The 17,936-nt window shown below is 51.0% G+C and overlaps 1 protein-coding gene, 2 non-coding genes and 1 pseudogene across 3 annotated transcripts; 1 reads left to right on the top strand and 3 right to left on the bottom strand.

The window, feature by feature from the left end:
- Nucleotides 1–4,324: 4,324 nt before the first annotated feature.
- On the bottom strand, nt 4,325–4,449 carry LOC135379616 (U5 spliceosomal RNA). Its single transcript, XR_010419096.1, has one exon. It is a non-coding gene; the product is annotated as a U5 spliceosomal RNA (small nuclear RNA).
- Nucleotides 4,450–9,851: 5,402 nt separating this feature from the next.
- Nucleotides 9,852–11,516, top strand: LOC135384434 (uncharacterized). Its single transcript, XM_064613637.1, has one exon. It carries the CDS (start codon nt 9,852–9,854, stop codon nt 11,514–11,516), a length of 1,665 nt encoding a protein of 554 aa, XP_064469707.1.
- A 5,144-nt stretch (nt 11,517–16,660) lies between these two features.
- Nucleotides 16,661–16,831, bottom strand: LOC135379642 (U5 spliceosomal RNA; annotated as a pseudogene).
- Nucleotides 16,832–17,025: 194 nt separating this feature from the next.
- On the bottom strand, nt 17,026–17,147 carry LOC135379779 (U5 spliceosomal RNA). Its single transcript, XR_010419235.1, has one exon. It is a non-coding gene; the product is annotated as a U5 spliceosomal RNA (small nuclear RNA).
- Nucleotides 17,148–17,936: the final 789 nt, after the last annotated feature.

Here is a 17,936-nt window from a genome sequence, read left to right as displayed (position 1 = left end):
GTTCCGAACGAACAAAGTTACGTCGTCTGCGGAAGCAGACACTTTTATGGCACCGCTCCCTGGCAACGGAAAGCCCTGAATGCCCTGACAGGCGATCACATGGCGTACAAAAACATCCAGTGTGAGAATAAAAAGTACGGGGGACAAAGGACACCCTTGGCGTACGCCGCAGGTGACCTTAAATGGAAGTCCTTTTCGGCCGTTAAACACTAGACTGCTACTATGGGACCTGTAGATGTTTTCCAGTATTGCGCAGAACTCAGGGGGGAAACCGTATTTGCGTAGTACACAGAACAAGAATGAGTGGACCAGCCTGCCAAAGCCCTTGCTCTGGTCTAAAGAAAGGACCCCGCCGCTCACTCCAGTCACGGTGGTGTACTGTAGCATGTCTCGTATCAGAGATAAGGCGGGGTACATTCCCCGACCTGGTACGGAGCAACACTGGGACGGGTGAACTACTGTGGGAGACACCTCTCGGAGGCGACCACTCAGCACGGCCATCAAGAGCTTGTAGTCGGAATTTAAAAGCGTTATTGGTCGCCAAGAACTGGGATGAGACAGGTCTACTTCTTTCTTGGGAACAAGTATGACCCTGCCATGCGTGAAAAAAGTGGGGATGCGAGTACTCGCGATAACCGTGTTGAACAGGTCGTGAAGGTACGTGCTAAGCGACGGCCAGAAAGTGCGGTAAAACTCGATCGTTAGCCCGCCCATCCGGACCTGGGGCGGTTCCGTGACGCATTCTCTTCAGCGCACTATCCGACTCCTCTAGGGTCAATGGGGATCTTAACACCTCCCGATCTATGTCCGATAAACAAGGCAAGATGTCAAAGAAGGGGTCGTCGGGGTTACACGGAGGGACACCAGCTGAAAGATCTCGGGAGTGATACTCGTTGAAAGCGTTAAAGATTTCACCAGCGTTGGTCGTCACGGAACCGTCCTGTAATCTGCATGACGGCACAAAGTTGTACTGTCTCTTACTTTCCCGAAGGAAATGATACATATTGATACCGGACACTGAACGACTGAACGCCCTTTCCCGCTGAGCGGTGGCAGAAGTGGCTCTGAGTAGCTGATCACGTTTTGTTATCAAGCTATCAAGGTACTCCCGGGAGAGCTTCGATAGAGGGCCACCCCTCCGAACAAGCCTGTTTTTGTCGCATATATGGTTAAAGTAGCGCGTGCATTCTCTAGCTCTACGTTTGCCCCACTCTGTGAAAAGAGCACGCATATCCTGCTTACGGCGCTGCCGCTCGCGCAAGGTGTGCGCGATAGGCTGACCTAACAAGCTATTCGCAGCGGTAACACACTTGTCGTCTGACAAGAGAGTTATGTCAATACGCCAAAAGGGGCGATGCAAAACAGGCGGATGATCAAGATCAAGTATCAAGGTCACAGCCGAGTGGTCGAACTTGTATGTGGCAACCGATGCAATACTGCGGTGATCGCACGAGACGATCTTCTCGCGTAAGTTGTCCGGTAAGTCGAACCGATCTAAACGGGAGCCTGATGCTCACCCCTGCCACGTAACGCTGACCCGGTTCGGTCCATGGATCACGCGACAAGCGTCGATCAACTGGAATTGGTTGGCAATACGAATGAGCTCGCGAGCATTCCATATCGGTCGGCCTTGACCTATCACATCGACGTTACAGTCAACAACACAGTTAAAATCGCCTGTACGCAGGACGTTCCCGTTTGATAACAGTCTGTGATCAAGAGACGAAAAAAAAAAAGCGTTCGTTTCATTTACCCTGGCAGGGGCGTAAACGTTTACAATCGTGTACTTCACATCTCGTATGAAAAAATCAGAATATAAAATACGGCCGTCTGCGTCATACGTGCAAAAGAAACGGTTCAGACACGCACTGTTAAAAACGATGACCGCTACACCGCAGGAGCTTGGTGTGCCCAAACTCGCAAAAACTGAAATTTGAATTGTGCAATGTCCCTCATGGAATAAAAGTGTGTCTCTTGTAACATGAAAGTATCCAAACCTAGGCGACGTCCAAAACTAACTACGTCCGCCTGTTTCTGAACATTGCGAAGTCCGTTGACATTTAAGGTGGCTATCTTAACCCGCATAATGAGAAGCAGGCAGACAAGTACACAGGCGCAAGGCACAAGGCGAAGTTCATTGTCGACATAGAAAAGCAGAAACAACGAACCTAAGAGCTGTCCGAGTCCGAACCGAAGAGCACGTGAACCGGTGGTGTTCTAACTTTCTTTCGTCGCTTCTTTTGTAGCCCGTCGTCTCCGGTGTTCTTCTGCATTTCTTGATCCGTGCCGGATATCTCGCGCATGGTTGCGTCGACATCAGCGTTCGAAGGGTCACCACACTGTGACACTGCAGGAAACGACACAGACGACGTTGTGTCGTTCACGGACGCCTCTACGGTGGATGATGATGGCGAGACCACAGCAGACACGGAGCTGCTGTCCTCGGTTGTCGGTGCATGGCCAGTAACTTGTTCAGGTTCCGGCTGTTGCGTCGCTGGTACTCTGCCAGACGTCACTGGATCCGTGGCCCTCTGTATGTGAGCGAGCTCGGGGAAGCCTGTGCGCGTTACCGAAGCGTAAGATGCGGGTTCAGGGCAAGAACAACGGGTGTCTGGTGCGACAACGCAGGCAGAGGGAGCCGCATTCGTCGGTAATGTGCCCGAACGTCGAGCACCCTTCACAAAACGGGACCTTGCAGGCCGATCTAAAGTGCCCTTCTTGCTAGCATCGCCGACAAACCTTCTTCACTCCAGCGTAGTCGCACTGGATGAGTGCCTCTACGACACGGACGAAATTGGGCAGCGGGGTTCTCTCACCCATCTCGAAGACGACCTTCTTGTTTCCGGTACGCAAGGTAACCTGACCCTTCCGATCCTGGAAGGTAACGTCCTCCATCATGAGCACTTTCCCGTACTTGTTCGGGCCACGAATAAGATTCTCATCGCGCATATAAAGCGGTACCATCTGGCAGGTGATGTTCACAACACACACGTGGCCCGAAAAGCTCAATCGAGCAGACTTGCTCTGCGACCGTAATGCCGCGTTCTAAGGCCGACCTCGTAGAGATTGCCACCACGATGCAGGATCCCGTAGAAGTTCCCAGGTCCCATTGCATCAAATACGGCGTCGACGACGTCGTCCATACTCGCGACGTCCGGTACGTGGGCGCTGAAGCACCACTCCCGGAGGGGTGTATTGTTATTCATCCTCGCCAGGATCCCCGCGGTGTACGCGGTACCCCGGCAGGAGCAATTTAAATAGCAAAAAAGGTTAAAAACTGAAGACTTACAGTGGAGCGATGAAACAGAACACCTCCATTTGTGGAGGCCCTATTCGGAACATATGAGAGGCAAAGTGGTGAACTTCTGTCCCCCTCTCTCTGTTTCTTTTTCCTTTATTTATTATTGTTATTTTTTTTTGTGTGTGTAGGGGGGGGGGATCGGGCAGTCTTGGCAAACCCCTGACAGGACTGAGAATCTTCTGCTCAACTTGCCATTAATTTCGATAACGCTGCTTATGTCCGTATAAAGCAGCCCAACGAACCGCCTGAATACCAGAGGAAGACCGATTCTCTCAGCACATGGAACATATACTCATGTACGACCCTATCGAACGCCTTCTCCTGGTCAAAACTGGCCAGAAGAAGAGAGCCCTGTCTCTGCTGGTAATAACCAATCATGTCTCGCAATGCCATCAAGTGCGCGTGCACGCTCCTTCCCTTAACAGCAGAGGCCTGAGCCGGCGACAACAAACAGTCCATCGCTTGACTTAATCTCAGCTGCATTGCCTTTGCCCTTCTGTGGTGTGTGGTGCGTAATCTGTATTTAACAGGGTCACCGGTCGCCCAGCCCTTAACTCGGTTCTCCTATTTTCATCTTTACACAACAATTTGATGACCCCGACTCTAAGTGATCGCGGTAAACTTCCTTCTCTTAGGCACAAACGAAAAACCGTGGTTAACGGCAGCGCCAGTTCCTTCCAAAATACACGGTAAAACTCTGGTGGGAGACCGTCAGATCCCCGGGTTCTTACCCAACCGCAATGCCTTCATTGCTTCTGTAATCTCTTCCACCGAAAACTCATTTTCAAATATTTCACCTCTTCCCTCTAATTTCGGTAGATATTTGTCCAGCAGCTTCCACGCGTTCCTATCCACGTGTTTTGGAGCGTATAATTCAGCATAAAAGTCAACGCATGCTTGCTCTATTTCGTCTTGCGTCTGACGCAGGACACCGTCAGACCCACGGACTTCTTGCATGTTCTCTCTTTGGAGGCATGTTCTCGCACGGACGCATGTTCTCTCTTTGAATTGAATAATATAACCTTACCCAAACGGGTTAGGCCTATCAAAAAATGTCTAGAAGCTCATTGTACTGTCCCCCTCCACGGTGATCTTTAGTAAAAGGCGAAAGATCAAGAAAAGATCTTCCCGGAACAGCACCGCAAGCTGTACTGCCCCGACCACCTTGTTATCGGCCGCGCGTTCAAAGACACGGCCCGCCCAGGGGTGCACCGCGCTATCAAGGGGCCCTTCTCCAATTATGAAGGACGGGCTTCCTTTCGCCTCACTCCACCGTGAAAGATCTATACGCGTGTGCATAAGTGGTGGACTCCTGTCCCTCTCTCTCTGTTTCCTTTATCTTTTATTTATTATTATTATTATTTTGTGTGTGTGGGGGGGGGGGGGGTCAGGAGACGTCTGATTTGGACGCATGTTCTCTCTTTGAATTGAATAAAATAACCTTACCCAAACGGGTTAGGCCTATCAAATATTGTCTAGAAGCTCATTGTACTGTCCCCCACCACGGTGATTTTTAGTGAATGTTTATTGCAAGAGTAAACAAAGGCCTAAAGCTCAGACCAAAAACACATTACAGAGATACCAAAACCCTCATGCACAAGAGAACCACACATTGCCAAAAAATATACAACAGACAGGCGCATGAATGCCTGCGGCTTAAAAATCAGGCAACTCTCGACAAGGGCCTCTGTACAACAATACACTAACACTATAAAAAGACTATAGAATGCTATACACTACACCACACTACGCTACACGCTGTACGCTACACTATACCTTACATTACACTACACTGTACGATATACAACACACTATACAACGCTATACAAAAGTTAGGTGAGTAGGCCTACTCATGAACAGAACAGCAAAACAGCAAAAGGCAGGTAAATGAGCAACCCCAAACACGCATAAAGTTGGAGAGTCACAAGCCATGAAGGGTACCCGCGCTTCACACTCGCACTATTGCAGAGTTCAGCGAGCGATCCTGGCCGAATCACAATTTGATGACGATTTCACCATTGGCGAGTACAAAGAAGTTACAATGACTCCTCCACCGGCGCCGGAATCCGTCTCGGCCTAGCCGCCTAAGGGCGGCCTGCAAGCGAGTCCTGAGCACGATGCGGCAAGCCATCAACAAATTGACCAGGGTTGTTGGCTGCGCGCTATAGACGGAGCGAGTCCTGGCACACCAGAGCTGGTAGCAGATCACGAAACACTAGAGACGAATGCCGGTTCCTTCCTGCGGGGCACAGGTATAGGATCCAGGAACCGCACCGTGTCGAAACATACTGCTGGTAGCCTGTAAATGTCCGCCACTCTTCGTCACATGGCAGCCGCGTTTAGGCACTCATGAAACAGGTGCTGGTGGATTTCTAGAGCCCCGCAAACTACGCAGCTGTCAGTCCGTGAAATCCCGAACCGCAAGAGGCGTTCTCTTATAGGCAGCGCCTGGTGAGAGAGTTGCCACATGATGTCGACCCGTGAGTCCTCGACCAGGCGGGACACGATGCGGCTCCTATTCTCCGTCTCCTGGGATGAGGAGATCGGGAAGCTGATGCCACACAGAGCTTCATACAGCTGCCTCAGTGACCAAGTGGGGAAGTCCAAGTCGGGGAAGTGCTGATGTATTCGCTGGGCGTGCTGCCACATGAGACGGTAGAAAGTCGGCAGACGCTCGGTGTGGGGGAGCGTGCAGTCGATGGAACCGCCGAAATCTCGGATGTATGTTCCCGTAAAGAAGATGGCGAGATCATGGGCGATATGGCTCGTGTCCCGAAGGATAGCAAATAGGGACGCAAGACCCAGGGCGGCGCAGAAAAGACGTACATCCGGAATCCGTCACCCTCCCACCGCGGGTGGCCTCAGCATGAGAGCCCTCTGCACCCGTTCAGGGCGACCATCCCAGAAAAATCGGAAGGTCAGGCTATTGGCTCGTCGCGCAGCTGCTGTCGACGGCTGGAAGGGCGTCCCGAAAAACCAGAACCTCGAACAAACACGTCGAGAGACCTGTGGAATATTTCGATGAAGAGGAAGACGATGAACGAGAACGGCTAGCGCGCACTTTTGATTACGAGCTTTTGGGCCATTCCCAGTTTTGGAACTGACCGTTAATAAACGTAGGGATTCAACGCTCTTCAGGTCTCCTATATTTAACAATTTTTTGGTGCCGAAACCCGGGATCTGGGCCACCAGCCTTTTATCCTCTGTCCCAGTCGCAAATGATATAGCAGCGGAAGGTCTGGACTCAGTCTAGTAGAAATATGGACAACCTGAAGGCAAAGCGATCGGCACGCAGAGCCCAAAACACGAAGGTTATTATTATAGCAAGTCTTCTTCTGGAATCTTCGGGATGTACTGCGGAAGCCGTCAAGTGTCTCAAGGATCGACTAGAGAAGAGCAATGATGACCTTGAGAGAATCAATTCCCTATACGAGCAGTTCATCACGCCGGAGGAAGCGGCTGCCGAGTTTCTTGCTGTTACCGACTATGATGATCAAGCGGTAAGAATGCTATCGAATTTGCAGTCCCATTACGTTAGGCTTCAAGCAGCAGCTGAGCCAACGCCAGCGTAGTCAGCTTCGAGTGAACCCTTGAGCGACACGCGCCAGCATTCTGGGTCTAGGCCTAAAGGCCCAAAGCTACCGTACCTTACGATAACGCCCTTTGATGGAGATCTCACCAAGTGGACTGCATTTTGGGAGCAATTCAAGGTCACGATTCATGATAATTCCAACTTGACTCCCTCCGACAAATTTCACTATCTACGTCGTCACTTGACGGGGTTGGCAGCGTCTGCCATTGCTGGAATGCCGACAAGTGCCTCATGCTATGATGGTGCTGTTCACCTCCTTCAAGATCGTTTCGGGGACGTCCAACAGATTCGGCAGATGCACCTTAAGAAGATGCGTCAGTTACCTCTTGTGCATTCGGTCGATGACGTTCGTGGACTCCGAAGACTCTATGACCACATTGAAGTTCATTCACGGAGCCTACAGGCTATCGGAGTTGAACAAGCATCATATGCGGCTATGCTGACGGAGATGTTGACACGGGCCCTGCCTCGTCAGATGACCGTGGAATATAACCGCCAACGACTTCACGCCAAGAATCGATCTCAAGGGGTTGCAGCTGATGTTGGTACTCAAACCACATTTTCTGCAGAAAATGACTTGAAGAAGTCGACGGAGTTCTTGAAAATCGAAGTAGAGAGCCGTGAGCACTCCATCCGCGATAAACGGAGTGATCAGCAAGAAGGAGGTCCCAAGGGTGGACAAAGTAGGACGGTGCCGTCTGCAGCAGCCTTGCAGTCTGCTTCAACTCTATCGTCTCCAACAAAAGGCGAATGCCTCTTCTGCAAGAAACCACACAAGACTCAAACTTGTTCAAGCGAGATACCTTGGGAGAAGAAGGCCAGTATATTATCTAAAGATTATCGGTGTTTCCGATTCACGATAAAAGGTCATCGAGCGAAAGACTGCAGGGTTCGCATTGCTTGTGCAAGCTGCAATGGAAAGCATGCCACTTCTGTGTGCCGAAAGGAGTCCTTGCACAAGACAGCAACAGCGAACAACAGCACAAACCTTGCTGCACAATGCGTCAACGGGAACATCGCGGTCCGTTCGCCTATAGACGACGTTCTATTGCAGACATTTCGAGCTTGGGCTGTTGGAGAGAGAAAATGACGCTATGTTCGAGGTGGCATCGATGGCGGGAGCGACCGGACTTTTCTGATAGAGTCCTTGGCAAGCAATTTGCATCTACCTGTTGTCGATGAGGTAACCCTCAGCATAGCCACCTTTGGCAGTGTTAGGCATGCATCGTCTAAAAGATACAAGATCGTAAGTCTTCGAATACGATCTCAGTATGACATGCGGGAATTTGAGCTCAAGGCCATCGTTGTTCCTGTTATCTGCCACGATATCCGTGCCACTTCAAAGGATTTGCAATTTCTTCAAGAACTGAGAAAGGACGGAAAATATATTGCAGATGAACGCTGCTTTCCTGGTGACACGTCACGTGACAACATAAGTTTTTTTACTCGGATCTGATCAGATGTGGGGAATCCTCACCGGTGAAGTCGTCAGAAGCAAAGATTGTGACAAACTTGTAGCAATGAACTCCTCCATGGGCTGAACTGTACAAGGGCCTGCCCGTGTCTCAGTACGAATGGAACTTCAAGGGAAGACCTTGGTTAGGTCGTCTTTGGTGTGATGCGTTCTCAGGGTGTGCGCCACCACACAACACGAGGCTTCGAGAGATGACGAAGTCACTTGGGAACCCACTCTACGTTCCTTTTGGGAGATTGACAACATGGGAATCAACCCAGAGCCTTCAGCTTCCTCGAAGAATCCTGTGTTGGAGAACTTCGCGGAGACTGTCCGCAAAATTGACGAGCGATATGAAGTTGCGTTACCATGGAAGCAAGATCCGGCACACCTGCTTAAAGATAATTTCGAAGTCTCAATGACACGACTCAAGAATCTCTTGATAAAGCTACAAAGAACAGAGGGTCTTCTGTTGCGGTATGACAGCGTCATAAGAGAGTATTTCAATCTTGGACATGCCGATATATCTCCATATTGTGACGACGAGAATGAGGACTCATCGCACGCGACTCATGTCACGCGCATTATCATTCTGTCATTAAATCATTACCATCCTGACGCTGTGCCTCTCGCAACATTTGGTGGAGGTGCTGGCGCGTCCCGACCGACCTGCTGCTGCCATGGCTATCGACACCCCAGCCCCGACCTGCCGAGAGAACTATGAGACCCAAGACGACCCGACCCGACCAGAAGCCCCCAGCCCCGTCGAGAACCGACGCCCGTGACAACAGCACCCAGTGATGGCTCACCTCCCGCCCTCGGAGCACCGACCTTCCAGCGAGCAGCACAGCGTCCCCATCGCCCCATCACCCCAACGTCCACATCATTGCCGAACATCGTTGCCAAGCACTGTGCTTTGTTGTCCATGTCGCCACCATCTTTCAACCCGTTAGCATCCGCGCCGCCGACTCCATCGTCCACCACTATCTCTTGACCATTGTTCATCTCCGTTGTCACGTCACCTTCCACCGTGCCCGGGAGGTCACGACTTCGGGAGGGGGGGTATTGTGACGACGAGAATGAGGACTCATCGCACGCGACTCATGTCACGCGCATTATCATTCTGTCATTAAATCATTACCATCCTGACGCTGTGCCTCTCGCAACATTATGATCCAATAAATTACATGCCCCATTCAGCTGTCATTCAAGAAGATCGTGTCACCACCAAGGTTCGAGTTGTTTTCGATGCTTCATCCCATGCCCCCAGTCGTCCGTCGCTGAATGAATGTTTAGATAAAGGAGTCTGTCTAAACCCTGACATCTTGCAATTGCTACTCCGCTTTCGAAGCTACAAGATAGCTCTTACGGCGGACATCGAAAAGGCATTTCTGCAAGTTCAGATTCGTCCAGAGGATTGAGTCGTATTTCGATACTTGTGGCTCTAGCAGCCACCAAGTCCAGAGGTCATTCCTGATGTTTCGCACGCAGTTCAAACGCTGAGGATGACGAGGGTACCCTTTGGAACGACTTCTAGCCCATTTCTCCTGTCTGCTACCATTCAGCATCACCTTGCCAGCGTAGCTGGTGAGTATGAAGCAACTGCGATGAAACTTAAGCAGTCATTCTACGTGGACGATCTGGTCACCGGAGCAGATTCAGTAGAACAAGCGTGGGCTTTGTATCAAGAAGCACTGCAGATCATGAAAGAAGCTGGAATGAATCTTCGCAAGTGGATGACTAATAACGAAGATCTGCGGTTGTTATTGAATGGTGGGCAGAAGCAGCACACCGAAATCACGAAAACGGGACCTCACCTGTTAAGTCAAGAGAAAATTCTAGGCGTGTCGTGGGATAGAGGTCAAGATAAGCTACAAGTCGCCCTGAAGTCCCTATTCACTTTTCTTTTAGAAACAGCTGACACCAAGCGCTACGTTTTACAGGCTTCGTCAAGAATATTCGACCCCTTGGGGATCCTCAGTCCGTTTACCGTCCGCGTCAAAAGGCTTTTCCAGAAACTGTGGATTAATGGAGTCGAGTGGGATGCAGGACTTCCAAATGGAGTACTACAGGACTGGAAATCGTGGTGTAAGGAACTTCCTACGCTACGTCTCGTCAGTGTCAGCCGGTACGTCGGCATACGAACCACCGACAGCAGAAGACATCTTAGGCTGTATACCTTCTCATACGCCAGCATTCACGCCTACGGCGTAGCAGTCTACGTCAAGGTAGAAGATGAGCTATCCCAGTTGCTAGTAGCTAAGGTCAGAGTTGCCACACTGAAAGAGTTGACCCTTCCAAGGCTCGAACTGATGGGAGCACTTGTGGCGGCACGACTGGTCAGTTACGTCCGTACCGCTCTTTTTGACTGTTCTGTTGATTGCCATTTTTGGACGGATTCGTCTATTGTGCTTTGCTGGATTCAAAATGAACCTACTCGTTGGAACCAGTTTGTGGCAAACCGAGTAGCAGAAATCCGAACACTCAGCAGTCTTGAAACGTGGAGTCATTGTATCAGCAGCGATAATCCAGCGGATCTCTTGACAAGAGGCATCACAGCACAACGTTTGGTGGAAACACAACTATGGTGGAATGGTCCCCAATGGCTTAACAATGATCCTGCTGAGTGGCCACTCGACAACGGTTTAGTCCACGAAACAGATTACGAACTACGGCACAACCACGTGAAGAGACAGCACGCTCTTCACGTGACAATGGGACCCGTGGAGGCTATTCTCGACATCAACAGATACAGTTCGTTGGACCGTCTATTAGAAGTAACATCCTATGTCCAGCGGTTTGCCAGGAATTGCTTGAACCCTCAAGACAGAAAAACTGGCCCATTGACTCCTAATGAGCTACAGGAGGCCAGGGTTTACTGGATTCGTAGGGTTCAAGAATGTTCTTACAATGAAGGTCGTGGTCATGTGCCTCCCGCGTTGAAGGACCTTCAGTTTTTCGTGGATACCAAGGCATCATTAGAGCCAAAGGACGCCTTGAACATCTACAAACGTCTGAACAAGAGAAGCATCCAATCATCCTGCCGGCCGATCATCATTTTACGGCTCTGGTGGTACAGAAGGCCCATACTCGAGTACTTCATCGAGGCGTTCAGAGCACTCTCGCGGAACTCCGAGAATATTGGGTTCAGCGGGGTCGGCAATCAGTGAAGCGAATTATCAGAAAATGTGCCATCTGCGCAAGGTTCAGAGCTCGCCGTGTCGTTGTGCCTACGGCCTCCCTTCCGAGTTTTAGGATAGAAGCGAATCAACCTTTCACAGTGGTCGGCGTCGACTTTGCTGGCCCGCTATACGGAAAGAAAAGTAATGATAAGTACTACACAGTCCTGTTCACGTGTGCTTCTACTCGCGCCATTCATCTGGAGGTTACGTCGCCGGCAACCGCTGAAGCGTTCCTGAAGAGCTTTCGCAGATTCGTTTCCAGAAGAGGACTACCGACAACCGTTTATTCCGACAATGCTCTGAGTTTCAAGAAGGCCGACAAAGAACTTCGCATTCTATGGAAAGCGACAACAGACTCAGATGTCTGCGGGTACTTCACGCGTCACAAAATCACATGGAGATACATCCCCCCTGGAGCTCCCTGGTGGGGAGGATGGTGGGAGAGGTTGATCCGGACCGTGAAGAATACACTTCGAAAAGTTCTTGGGAAAGCTTTCCTACAGTTCGAAGAGCTGCGAACGTTGATGACAGAGGTAGAGTCGGTTTTAAACTCTCGTCCCATCACCTACGTAGGAAACGACCCAGACGAGTTTGATGCTCTGACACCGTCTCACTTTCTTTTGGGCAAAAGAAGTATTGGGCTACCTCCATCGGCCACCTCATCGAACAATGACTGCTTGACCACAAGAAAGACGAGTTTACGCGTCGGTTGAGATACCGAGAAAAGGTCATGAATGATTTTTGGCAACGCTGGAAGCGAGACTATTTATTGCAACTACGATCAGCTCATCACTTTTCCTCATCCTTTACGACGAAGTTAGCGGTGGGCGATGTTGTCCTCATCGAGAGCAAGTTGGCACGGATCATGTGGAACTTAGGAAGGGTGGTGAAGACGTTCCCTGGGCAAAACGGCACTGTGCGATTATGTGTCGTCAAACACACTAACGGCAAGTTCGTCACGAATGCTGCTCAACGCCTATTTCATCTGGAAGTTTAGAACTCGTCATTCGCCGCGGGAGGATGTGGAATATTTCAATGAAGAGGAAGACGATGAACGAGAACGGCTAGCGCGCATTTTGATTACGAGCTTTTGGGCCATTCCCAGTTTTGGAACTGACCGTTAATAAACGTAGGGATTCAACGCTCTTCAGGTCTCCTATATTTAACAACACCACGTCGGCGCGCTCCTGGAAGCGCACCGGCGTTGTCGAGAGCGAGGCAAGAGGACGAGTGGTGTCACGCAGAGCTATCTCCCAGTTACTAGTGAAGGGACATGACCTGTTGAACCGGATTCCAAGGATTCGGCAGGAGTCTCTGACAAGTATCCCGTATGCATCCCAGTAAGGGAAGTCCGCTCCGATGGCGAGCACGGATGACTTGCGCTCGTTCACCCTGGCACCGGAAGCGCGGCCGTACTTGTCTAAGCAAAGCAGGACCTGCTGGATGGCGGCGGCGGACGGGAGGCACACCGTCAAGTCGTCTGCGTAGGAGAAGAGCGTGGGGAAACGGTTACTTCCAGGAACGGAAAGGCGAGGTATCAGATTCTTCCTGGACAACATCCGAATAGCCGCTTCGAAGACCACAGTGTAGAACAGTGGAGATAAGGGACACCCCTGGCGCACCCCAGAATGCACGTTGAACTCAGCAGAGGGCCTTCCGTTCACTAACACTCGGCTGACAGCACCGGTGTATAGCAGCCGGACGAAACGTTGAAAGCGATCGCCGAAACCAACCAGGCTTAGGACGAAGAACAGGAATTCGTGTGCCACCCGGTCGAAGGCCTTCTCCTGGTCGAACGACACGACCAGTGCAGACGACTGTCGGTCCGCCACCCAGTAGAACATATCGCGCAACCCGAAGAGATGCTGCTGTATACTTCGGCCTGACACAGAACAGGCTTGGGAAGGGGAAATGACTATATCGATCACTCGCGCTAGGCGTTGCTGGAGCACCTTTGCGAAGAGCTTATAATCAGTGTTTAGCAATGTTATGGGGCGCTATGCGGAAAGTTCTTCTGAGCGCGAGGGGTCTTTGCATAGAAGCTTAATGATACCGCATCGTGCTGAGGGATGGAGAACACCCCGTTCGATAGCAGAGGCAAAGACGTCCCTGAGGGGTGCTCCGAGGCGATCCCAAAAGCGAAGATAGAACTCAATGGGGAGGCCGTCTGACCCTGGCGTTTTCCCCTTCCTCATTGCCTCTGCGGCCTGATGTAGTTCGGCGATACTGATATCGAAATCCAAATCAGCTGACTGGTCTTCAGTAAGGCTCTGATAATCGCTGCAGACGTCCTCCCAGAGCGAAGTGTCCACAGGCCTGCATGCAAACAGACTAGCGTAGAAGCTGCGGCAGGTCTCCACAAGGTCGTCGATACAGGTTGCCGTCGACCCGTCTTCTCTGTTCAAACGGTGCAACTGCACGGCGCCGAGCGATCGGTTATCGGAATGTTCATCCGGACGCGTCCTCGGGGGAAAGTCACACCCTGATGACTACACGCTGCTGACCACCCCTGCGCTTTGTAACATAAGAGAGCGGAAAGCTCTGCGTGCAACTCCTTGAAGGCGGAAACTTCCTCTGGAGAAGACAGACCCAGTTCCAGAAGGCCACAGACACCGACTTGGAGTACTTCGATGTCCCGCCGTCGCTCCTGAGCGCGCAGTTTTCCTCAGCTCGTGAAAGTGTTCTGGACGTTTTCTTTCACGCTTTCCCACCACTCGAGCGTATGGTCTTCCTCCAACCTTGTCTCGAGGAATTCACGGACGTCTGCAATCACCCTGTCATCTTCAAGGAGAGACACGTTTAGGCGCCACGGGGTAGGTTGCGGGCCGAAGCCCTCCGGGTCACGAAAATCGAGAACTAAGGCCTTATGATCCGAAAAGAAAGAGGCGGAAGTGTCGACCTCAACCAAGGTGCAATTGGAGACAAGGCCTTCCACAGGTTTTGTCACGTAGGAACGGTCGAGCCTCACATGCCGTTCTCCCGCCCTGAAGGTGAAACCTTCAGTAGTGTCATGTATGTAGGTCGACGCATCTTTGAGGTCCAAAGCCTGAACAAGACGCCTGAGCTCCTTCGACTTCCATGGCTGTTGTCTCTCAGTGCCTCCTCTTCTACCATGTATGTCGTCTAGGACACAGTTGAAGTTGCCCGTTAGAATCGCATTCTTCTTGCCGAGTAGGTAAGGATCGACCTGACGGAAGAAGTCGTCACGCGCTTGGTACTCCGTCGGGGCGTAAACGGTGACAAGACGAGTGACACGTCCTTCTAGCGACAGGTCGACGGACACAATCCTTCCATCGAAATCGAAGGAGTGACGTAACACCCTGTCTGAAAATCGCTTCGTGATGAGAATGGCCACTCCCTTTGACCTCGAAGTGCCAAAGCTGAAGAAACCTTCAACTCAACTGTCCGTGCCAACTCCCTTGCTTCCTGGAAGCGTTTCTAGAAGACAGGCCACATGTACTTCCAAAGACTCCAGCAGAGATCCTAGCGTCCGCTGCTTTCGGTGCTATCGCAACCCTCTAACATTTAGCGTGAGGACTTTCATTATGAGCGGTCTAAGAGGATGGGGATGATGCAGAACGGTTGACGCTCTGTCTCAACTTCTTGCTGTCAGCCTTCTTCCGTGCTCCCCCTCTTCCGACGGTCTGCCAACGTTCCTCCTGAGTTATGGAGGAAGACTCGTGTGAATCGCTCGAAGTGTGTGGTCTCTTCGCCGGCAGCAAGCCTTCGTCGACATTACCTTCTGACGAGCTTGGTAAGTGTGACGTATCTTCATCTGTGTGTCCTTCGTCAATGACCAGTGGGACGTCAGACCCTTCGCTTGCTGCGTACGAGCTCACCTCTTCTAGGAGACGTTCTACAGGTGCATTTTCCTCCCTTCTCGATCCTGCTCCTGCAGATATTTCTCCTTCGCGTACTTCAGAGGACGCAATGGCGACCTCGCTGTATGGCTGTTGAAAAACAGAAGACTCGGTGGTCGTCTCGTTGGGTGGTAGTAGAACTTCAGAGGACGTAGTGCCGACCTCAGTAGGTGGTTGTGCGAGCCCATGCTCTTCCTCGGCTGCAGCAAACTGCCTCTGTTGTCAGGGCAACGATCTCCCGGGGGTCTAGAAGATCTCCGTCCCCGACGATTTCTACGTTGTCATCGCCTGTGATGCTGGCGTATGTCTTCACGCGGCACCTTGTCGTCCAGTGGTCAGCGGCACACTTGCGGCATCGCTCTTCGCAGGTCGAAGCCTCGTGGGCCCAAATGCCACAACGCTGACACCGAGGTGTCGAGCAGTCAGCCACGAAGTGACATTCCTGCCCACAACGGCGGCACACCTTTCTCATTTCACTGTACAGGCACATAGCTTCAAAAACCCTCACGGACATGAAGTTGGGCACCTCCTTTGTGGCAACCAGGAGCACCTTGCGTGTGCCAGTCTCGACGGAGGGAAAATCCCTGTACCCCTCCCTGTGGGACTTGATTATTCTCCGGTACTTCGACAGCACGGCCTCCACGTCTTCGTCAGGGAGCTCAGCCAGTAGGTTCAGTATCGAGATCACCTTCATCGACGATGCTAGGGATACCAGCGGGTACGCATTGTTCCCAACGGATAGTGCACCTAGAGTGCGCAACTGGTCTACGGCCCGCACAGAGTGGACTGTCACGAAGAATTTGCACCGGCCCGCAGGAGGAACAGTTCGTATGTCACGCACTGTGACAACAGCGGCTAGAGCCTCCAGCACTTTGCCTGTAACGGACACTGCTGTCCGCGTAGACGCACACCGTCAAGTCCTGCCACAGCTGTGCCGTCAGCTCCCTAGGGAACCCTCGGGAACCCATGTCGGGGTGCTGCGACGTCAAGTAACTGGAAATGTAGCGGTAAGCAAGTATTTCTGGCTTCAGAACACACGAAAGGCGAAAGATCAGTACGCGGATTTGAAGGGAGACCAGAGCATATATCCTATATTTTCTCCATTTGTGGAGACCCTATTCGGAACATATGAGAGGCAAAGTGGAGAACTTCTGTCCCTCTCTCTCTGTTTCTTTTTCCTTTATTTTTTTTTTGTGTGTGTGGGGGGGGGGGGGGTTGAGGAGGCGTCTGATTTGGACGTATGTTCTCTCTTTCTAATTGAATAATATAGCCTTACCCAAACGGCTTAGGCCTATCAAAAATTGTCTAGAAGCTCATTGTACTGTCCCCCTCCACGGTGATCTTTAGGAAAAATCTTCCCGGAAACAACACGACAAGCGATGCTGCCCCGACGACCGTCTTTAGTGATCTTTAGTACACGGATTTGAAGGGAGACCAGAGCATATATTCTACATTTTTTCCATTTGTGGAGGCCCTATTCGGAACATATGAAAGGCAAAATGGTGAACTTGTGTCCCTCTCTCTCTCTGTTTCTTTTCCCTTTATTTTTTTTTTTTGTGTGTGTGTGTAAGGGGGGGGGGGGTCAGGAGACGTCTGATTTGAACGCATGTTCTCTCTTTGAATTGAATAGTATAACCTGACCCAAATGGGTTAGGCCTATCAAAAATTGTCTAGAAGCTCATTGTACTGTACCCCTCCACGGTGATCTTTAGTAAAAGGCGAAAGATCAGTACGCAGATTTGAAGGGAGACCAGAGCATATATCCTACATTTTCTCCATTTGTGGAGGCCCTATTCGGAATATATGAGAGGCAAAATGGTGAACTTCTGTCCCTCTTTCTCTGTTTCTATTTCCTTTATTTATCATTATTATTATTTGTGTGTGTGTGGGGGGGGGGGGGGTCAGGAGACGTCTGATTTGGACGCATGTTCTCTCTTTATCCCGTGATTCTTTCAAAATATACAACATCTTTCGTATCGCCAAAATGCGTTTCTGGAAGACAAGTAACATCAAGTTTTAACTTTACGCCGAGTTCCTTCACAACTTCCTGTTTTCGCACTGTTCTTAAACCCCTGCAATTTCACGTTGCTACCGCGAAGATTGCCAAATAAAGTGAAACACCAAACACTTTGCTCCTTACTGGCCGCACTGTGACGAACTTAAGCCATTTTTTGCTCCCTCACAATTCCTCTTCCTCTGCTGGACAGCTCACCGAGTTGACCAGGCAGATGACCTCCCGTATTTCGTGGCAGCGTCTCAGTCTCAGCAGTCTCAGACGACGGCAGTCCCCTTTTCAAAGTGGCACCGGCTGCATCTATTTCGTTGTCCGAGTCGCCCTCAGAGTCCGCGGTGTCCTGTGTCCCTCGATTTTCAGTGACCATAGTATCTTCTACAGACGACCTCGAAACGTTGTGATTCGCTTCCGTCTCACTTGCGCCTTCCTCTACGAGATGTTCTTTCGTCGGCATTTCCTCCGCATTTTCAATGTTTTTCTCGTCCTCTGTGTTGAGAAGCGGGGCGTTTGCGTCTGCAGTTGAGTCCACCTCAG

Source organism: Ornithodoros turicata, chromosome 1, assembly GCF_037126465.1.
Source record: "Ornithodoros turicata isolate Travis chromosome 1, ASM3712646v1, whole genome shotgun sequence".
Taxonomy (NCBI): domain Eukaryota; kingdom Metazoa; phylum Arthropoda; class Arachnida; order Ixodida; family Argasidae; genus Ornithodoros; species Ornithodoros turicata.
The sequence above is the reverse complement of the archived record's forward strand: the minus strand, read 5'-3'. Positions and strand labels throughout refer to the sequence as shown.

Coding starts and splice junctions, on each gene's coding strand:
- LOC135384434 (XM_064613637.1), top strand. CDS start 9,852: ATGACGAGGGTACCCTTTGGAACGACTTCTAGCCCATTTCTCCTGTCT.